The sequence below is a fragment of the Pterocles gutturalis genome, unplaced genomic scaffold, assembly GCF_000699245.1.
Source record: "Pterocles gutturalis isolate BGI_N339 unplaced genomic scaffold, ASM69924v1 scaffold23614, whole genome shotgun sequence".
Taxonomy (NCBI): domain Eukaryota; kingdom Metazoa; phylum Chordata; class Aves; order Pterocliformes; family Pteroclidae; genus Pterocles; species Pterocles gutturalis.
The window spans coordinates 5,055-12,555 of record NW_010133836.1 but is presented as its reverse complement, the minus strand read 5'-3'; the positions used below and the strand labels follow the sequence as shown (position 1 = coordinate 12,555).

The window sequence follows — 7,501 nt, the reverse complement described above, 5'->3', positions numbered from 1 at the left end:
GAAAGAAAGAAACCCCACCATTCCTCTCTCTAAAGCAGAAACCAAAGGAAGAGGAGGAGAACCGGTTATCTCCTAACACCTCCCAGACTGTGCATTGGAAACAACACAATTCGGGGTAGTAGTCAGTGATTTGTTGATATTCCCCACTTAGATTTTAAGCCAAGTCAAGCAGGGTAACTTTTGCCAAGATGTCAAGGTAAAAGCTGAGACATAAAACCACCATTGAATCAAGCTCTCCTGATCACAGCACACTCCATTTCTAGTTGGAAGTCCTGTTAATCTCAGATCTCTATTTGTGGTTAAACAAAGAGGAGCAGCAATTAAGCTTTCTGGCCTGCAAGCACGTTTCTTCTTGAAATGTTATCACAAGACTGCCAGCAAAGCACACCATCTACTCGGTCGGGAAGAGCAAGCGACATTGACACCTACTGTTGGATATTTTAATTGCTCAGAGTACCCAGACACCGACCACAAGCGTCTTGTAAAGCAAGAGGAAGATGCTTTCCTTAGTTAAAACTACATGCTAATATTTTTATTTTGCCTTTATTTTGCCTCCTGCAGTGCTTCAAGGTGCACTTAATTGCAAATCAAGAAGCTGCATGTGCAGGGAAACTTCTTCCTTTAACTCAATTTCTTCCCTCATTTAATTCATGGAATTAGATGAATCTTTGGGAGTGAGATTTTTTTATGAGGCTAGCCAATAAAAATGAAAGAGCTGAAAACTAATGCTGATAGTATCAGATAAGGCTGTACTGTATGCTAAGTCAGAGAGAGCACGCTGGTTTCTCAGGAGATTCAACCCTTCTAGCTCACAAGGAAATGATGTTCCCCTGCAGACCTCTCAGAGCATATCAGAAGGCAGGACCCAGCCGAGTACAGAGCGTAGGTTTAAAGGAAAGAGTTTATCACATTTTACCACAGTGCCAGATCATATTTAACATCCTTAAAGTGCTTCACACTTAAAAGTTAATCATTGTTATTTCCTTCATGCACAGCTGGTTTTTTCCAGTCCATTAAAGAGAATTTAAGTGTAGAATGAAGTGACTCTCCCAAGAGATGAATGTAAAATTTAGCAAGCTGGCAGAAGGAGCTTACCTCTATGTCTTCCCTCCAAACATTGCCCTTTTCCTCCTCAGAAACTTTCAGCAAACTAGCTTCAACGGGCTTTCCACAATTCTGAATAGCTTCCCATTGTTCATATTAATAATTTTTGAAAAGAGATGAGAGAAAAAGGCTCCAGACCTAGAAAAGTAGCGACCATTAAAGAGAAAAAAGTCTGACAACATAGAAGATTGCAATGCCCATACTTGCTCCTGTCGTAATCTATATTAGTCCAAGAAATATTGCTTCTCCCTGCTACTCCCAACATAGGCCATACATATATACATATATGCAGACATCTCTGGGATAAATTCCTATGGAATTTCCAAGAACACCACTCCACCTCTAAGCACCTTTTAAGAAATCCCATTCAGATATGCTGCTGCAACTGCCCATGAAGATACCAATCCTATTACCACAAACAGACGCCTCTGATCTAATTGTGTGGAAGAGGAATGATTAAATAAATTGTTCTGCAAAAGCAACAATCCTCAGTTTCAGCTCATCTCACTCTTAATATTTTGATGCTCCCTCATTCTCTCATGGTACTCACACTTATGCTCAGGGAAGGGCCTGAATGCACAAGCTGGACTGAATCTCGGTACGGCATTTTCCAGGGGTTTCTCACTGCCCTACCATAACAGCCAGACACAGGGAAAAAGACCGAGAGCAGACAACAGGGCAGATCAGATTGTGTCACGAGGGATCACTCAGAAGGGTCCTGACAGCACAATCTACAGGCTGCTTCCACCAAGACCTCTCCACTACTGACTTACAGTCTGAAAACAGCAGCTCCTGAGGTAGCAGCCAGCACAGTGCAATCCATGGGGCCGTTACTAATCCTCCTCTTTTCCCTGCATCCTGCAGGCACTGACATCACCAGCATTCCCTCCAGCACCCCCTGCTCCGTGTCCATAGCGACTGGAGTACACACACATCCGGAGGCGTCCGGCAGAACAGCATGGCAGTGGAGTGGGAGCCCAGAGGTGAGCCAGGCGAGGTGTGCGCACCTGGGGCAGGATGTGGGCACAAGGGCTTTCCTTCTCACGCAGCTCCCCGATGGCATCGGGCTTCTCCAGTGATCTTCCCCATAACCAGGCTGCTAGTCTGCTCTTTGCTCAGACTGAGGAAAAAGAAGCCTTCACGGCAGGAGGGAGAGCCCTGACAAATATCCAGATTCAGGGGAAATTCCCATCTGGGAGTTAAGAGGAGTCTCAGGCAGAGAGCAGCAGACACTTACGAAGGAAGAAAAGCTGCAAGTGGTGCATTTCCCTCTCCAGCTCTCACTGATGTGCAGAAGAGGATCTCATTTGGGTCATGTCAAGAACGGAAGATGTTCCCTCTCCACCACGGCCCAGGCAGGCTGGGAATCCAGCTGATAGCCATCAGGGGAGACCCTTCGCTTGGGCCAGGCTGTTACCTGAGTCAAGAGGTAAGTTGTTCAGTTTTCATGCTCAGAGCTTTTTCTTCACAGAAGACACATGGCACAGGAGCAATAGGACCATGGGCAGCCAGACACGGAGTCCCCCACACCTGCCCTGCAAAGCCATTGTACAAGATCTGCACATATACCTAGAAAACAAAATTCCCCTCCCCTTCCAAACATACCAGTCCTCAAAGCTCCCGCTGCCCTGGTGCTCTACATTAGTGAGAAATTAGAGGAATTAATAGGAATAACGTCTGCTGCCCATGTACTCCTGCCCTTCCCCTGACGCAAATGGTGTCGTAAAAATGTCAGTAAGGCACTTCTGCTTTTGAATCGCAGAGCAGCAGCCTCAGATACTCTTTGGAAAACAAACCACTAAGCACGAAAGGCTACGTGATAGGAGCGAGAACAGCCCAGCGCTTCATACCACAGCCACAGGTAAGAAAAGCACACACATTCCTTTGTATCACATACACACAAGTGTAAATGTACATATTGAGGCAAAACCAGCGAGGGAGCTCAACTGTACTACCTGAGCAAACATGCTGCTTTCTGGCCCAGCTTCTCTAGAATAACAATATATTAGGGGAGACATCACAGAACACACTGGGTAAGGAGTCAAGAGTCCATAATTGACTTGTTCTGGTTTTTTTTACGCTATCAAAGTAGCCAAAGCATGCACTGAACAGCAGGTCTGTAATGTGCAGCTGGCTGCTGATCAGAGCACGTAGGAATGGTCAGAGCAAAATCTTCCCTATTGAAATTTTCTCTCTTGCAGACTGTGACTCCCAGCCCAGCAAAGTACCAGTCATTCTGGACGAAGGAGAGGAAGTGCCAGCCTGCCTGTGCTCCATTTTCCATTAAGACACCACGATTCCCAGATAAGCCTCCAGACAAAGAACTTTTCCCTGGGTAATTTAACTCATTTTCTTACACTTTTAATAATAAGCAGGAGTACTAGCAGAGAGAAATACTAAGACACGAATGGGAGATAGGTGACTGAGTTCCCAGTAATGCTTTTTTACTTTCCAAAAGCTCCTGTGCTTTAGTCTAACTTAGCACGATGACTGAGTACCACAACATGCATTTCTCCCATGGGCTGAGGTAGGGCTGGTAAATTCTGGCATTACAAACATCACACACCAGCTCCAGAAATGAGATATTTTCTGCCTGTTTTCTTTAGACCTGGAACTTATGAAGCAAACAAGCAACTACACAAAAAAGTCACTTGGCCAATGAAGTTTGGGTCTCCAGACTGGTCTTTAGTGCCGACGCCAGCAAAGAGGATGATGAAAATGGAGGTGCAGAAGGTAAGGACAGGGATAAGGGGATGTTATTCCTGGCTCAACGCTTCTGACGAAGGAAATCAGGTGATTATTCAATGCATTTGCGATATATTCTGTCACCCTTTCCTCCCTGGCCTGCTGGGTACGTGGCTCTATGAGCCTGGGGCACAAGATACGAAGTGATTTTCTATCAGAAAATGCTGGTTTGCGAAAACGGTTACAGTCCTTTCAAAAAAACGTCTATTAAGAAATTTGCTTGGGAAGTTTACATCCACAAAGTGAGAGAATCAGAGCACAGACTTCCCCCTGTAGCTCTGCTGAAAAGAAAACCTTTGTGATTTAAACACAGGTGAAAGTTCTTGACACCATCCCACACCTTCCTGCGCTCTCCTGAAGCAACGGTCGTTGCGAGTATCTAACAGGTAGTCGTTTTTTAGATGACCATAGACAGAGAATTCAGGAAACACCGAGACCGAGTGGCCTACCTGAGTTTATACTTCAGCTGAGGAGCCGGGGCCGCGCCACACGTCCTCCCTCCCCAGCGGGCAGCTCCAGCCTCGCCGCCGCTTCCCACCTGCTCGTGGAGACGCTCATCTGCCCTACTCAGCCTCTCCAAATAAAACCATTTCAAATCGTGCTGCTGGTTGTGCTTACCCAGTATCACCATGCGTGTCTGCTGCTCCTGCAGGTGTTTGGGTGCTGCTGGGTCCTGCGCAGAGCACGCCTTGGCGCTGCTCCCCTCAGCCCGGACAGGGCCGGCGGCCATCTTCTCTGGCTCTCCACGGAAACACCTCAGTGCTGCCCTCCCGGGCATGGCTTCCGTCGCCACAGGGGGCTTTTCCCCCCCAAAATCCATCCCTCGCTGCCACCAGAGAGGAACCAAATTGCCACAGCTAGAGGGTGGCTTGGCTGCTGTCCCTCACCACCTCAGCACTGGGGGCAAGATCCACCATCTTCCCTTCAGCCACCACCTGCCTTCCCCGGCCTCCTCACCACCATCTTCCCTTCAGCCACCACCTGCCTTCCCCGGCCTCCTCACCACCATCTTCCCTTCAGCCACCACCTGCCTTCCCCGGCCTCCTCACCACCATCTTCCCTTCAGCCACCACCTGCCTTCCCCAGCCTCCTCACCACCATCTTCCCTTCAGCCACCACCTGCCTTCCCCGGCCTCCTCACCACCATCTTCCCTTCAGCCACCACCTGCCTTCCCCGGCCTCCTCACCACCATCTTCCCTTCAGCCACCACCTGCCTTCCCCGGCCTCCTCACCACCATCTTCCCTTCAGCCACCACCTGCCTTCCCCGGCCTCCTCACCACCATCTTCCCTTCAGCCACCACCTGCCTTCCCCGGCCTCCTCACACCATCTTCCCTTCAGCCACTACCTGCCTTCCCCGGCCTCCTCACCACCATCTTCCCTTCAGCCACTACCTGCCTTCCCCGGCCTCCTCACCACCATCTTCCCTTCAGCCACTACCTGCCTTCCCCGGCCTCCTCACCACCATCTCATCCCCAACAGCCGCTCGAGGCCGGGCCCAGGGGCTCAGCCACAGCCTGAGGAGAGCTGAGAAACACGGGGGTGTGCGTGGCAGAGCCTCCGGTGCTGCGCTGCCCTTGGGTATGTTCTGAGGGAATATTTTGGCTTTGTGCACAGCCAGCAACGATATTATTTGCACAGCAAACACCCCCGGGAAAGCGGCGGTGCTGGGACAGGTTAGAGCAGATGGCCTGCGAGATGTACGTTTGCATTACTGGCTTTTCCCCTGCTGACATGAGGAAGATATTCTCAAGCAAGAAGAAAGCAACATGCTGCTAATTAAGAATCTGGCCACGGGAATAGATTTAGTCTGAAACAGAAAGGTGCTGGTATTCATCATCAGTTGTTTCTGTAATGTACTGCTCAGTCTCTAGGGATTTCTATAAATGTTTACAAATCTTCACACACAGGCTTAATCTGTCTGATCACAAGCATGATTCAGTCTCAGGGGAAAACTAAGAGCAGGCAGCATTCATTCTCGGTGTAACTACCAGTCACACTGCAGGCTTTGAAATTTTCTGGGTCTGCATAGATGTTTCTGTAGAAAATTTCACCTGTAGCCCAATTTCAGCTATAAAACCAAACCGCATTCTTCCCATTTCCCACTTTTGGTCTTCAAGAGCTCTCACAAACGCACCAGAACAGCTGCTCATGAGCTGCCTTTTCTAGGCACGCTGGTCCCTTCCCTCCCAACCACAAGAAGCTGCTTTGTGGCTGCAGCTGTCAGAAAGGGATGTACTTGCCCATTCGCAGTTGCCCCTTTTGGTGCAGTCTTTCGAAGGAGGGGTTATGACTCACTGGAAACTGCATTGTCCTGAGACCTGGGTTTTATGGCTGTTAAAGGCTTCACCTCCATCTGATTTCGTTTTCCAAGCAGGAGAAAAAACACACGCGTAAGAGAACCTGTGATTCTGCAGTCCTTCTCAACCACGTTCCACCTGTGCCTGGAGAAACCTTCAACTAAAGCTTTTGCAAAACTGACGGTATTTCAAAAGGCTCTTGGTTCTCACTGAACCTATTTCTAACAAATCAAAGTTTTTGTCGGAAAATTCCCAACCTTCTCAGCTATGAAGTGTCGCTATGGGAAAAGGAAGAGATGCAGAGGGAAGAAAGAGACTTCCCACCGCTTGGTGACAACTTTGCACAGACCCCAGAGAACATACACTCAGGCTCCATTCAGGTGCTTTTCCTCTCCTGAAACTTTAAGGACTCAGCCAGTTTTGCTTGTAGGAGATAAAATTTCTTTTATTATGAACATAAAAATTACTATTTTCATTCTACGTTTTTCCCCTACCCAGCGAGGGATTTTCTCATTAGGAAAAATGATTAATCCAAGTAAAAAAAGATATATTTTTTTTATATATACATACATATACAATGTCTCTGTACGTTTATTATTCTGTACAACCAAGGCACCAGCAGGTGTGACAATGGCACAAGCAGGACTTTTCTGTCAGAGATCCAATTTCAGATTGTTTGTCAGGAACACCTGCATTCTCACTAAAACAATGACTCCTTTTTATCTTCCTCCTCCCTGGGCGATGGGGGAAGAGGGAGGCCTGGGAGGATGCCTTCACTGAACGGAGGTGAACACTCTATACACTAATAACTCTGATCTCCCTGGTGACTGCAACAGACTTCTTGCATTCAGCTGCTACTCTAGGAAACCATGTGCTGCCTGGCAGTCTGTAGCAGGCAGTCTCGGCTGCCTCTCCCAGCACCACATTTTCATCCACAAGAGATGCTTGGGAGACTGGACCACACTATAGGAGTCTTTTATAAAATAGATTTAACCAATATTTTGCCTAAGAAAAGGCCGAATGACAATTAAAGCAAAGCCCTGCAGAACCAGCTAACAATTACAATTGTTATTTCAGCAGTCATTTTCACTGCTGAAATAGGTCTTCTGCTCTGGGGAAATAAAGGGGGGAAAAAAGGGCAACTTCTGTTGATAAAAGCCCATATTTGAGAATGGACAAAATAAAAAAGTGTGATCAATAGCATGGCCTTGCAGACTGCAATCAATACAGCTTTATTCCCTATTCCAAGTTTTCCAGCACAGCATCTTTCAAAACAGCTGGTGAAGGCGTGAACTGTCAAAGGAGTTGTGCTGTGTTGAAACTAACAATAGCACTGAAAAATAGCCTGAGGC

The 7,501-nt window shown here is 47.7% G+C and overlaps 1 protein-coding gene across 1 annotated transcript; it reads left to right on the top strand.

Annotated features, from left to right (window-relative positions):
* Positions 1 to 2,062: 2,062 nt before the first annotated feature.
* Positions 2,063 to 4,319, top strand: PIFO (primary cilia formation). Its single transcript, XM_010081396.1, has 6 exons — positions 2,063 to 2,087; positions 2,382 to 2,533; positions 2,867 to 2,965; positions 3,306 to 3,439; positions 3,711 to 3,837; positions 4,251 to 4,319. Exons 1-6 carry the CDS (start codon positions 2,063 to 2,065, stop codon positions 4,317 to 4,319), a joined length of 606 nt encoding a protein of 201 aa, XP_010079698.1.
* The last annotated feature ends 3,182 nt before the right edge of the window (positions 4,320 to 7,501 follow it).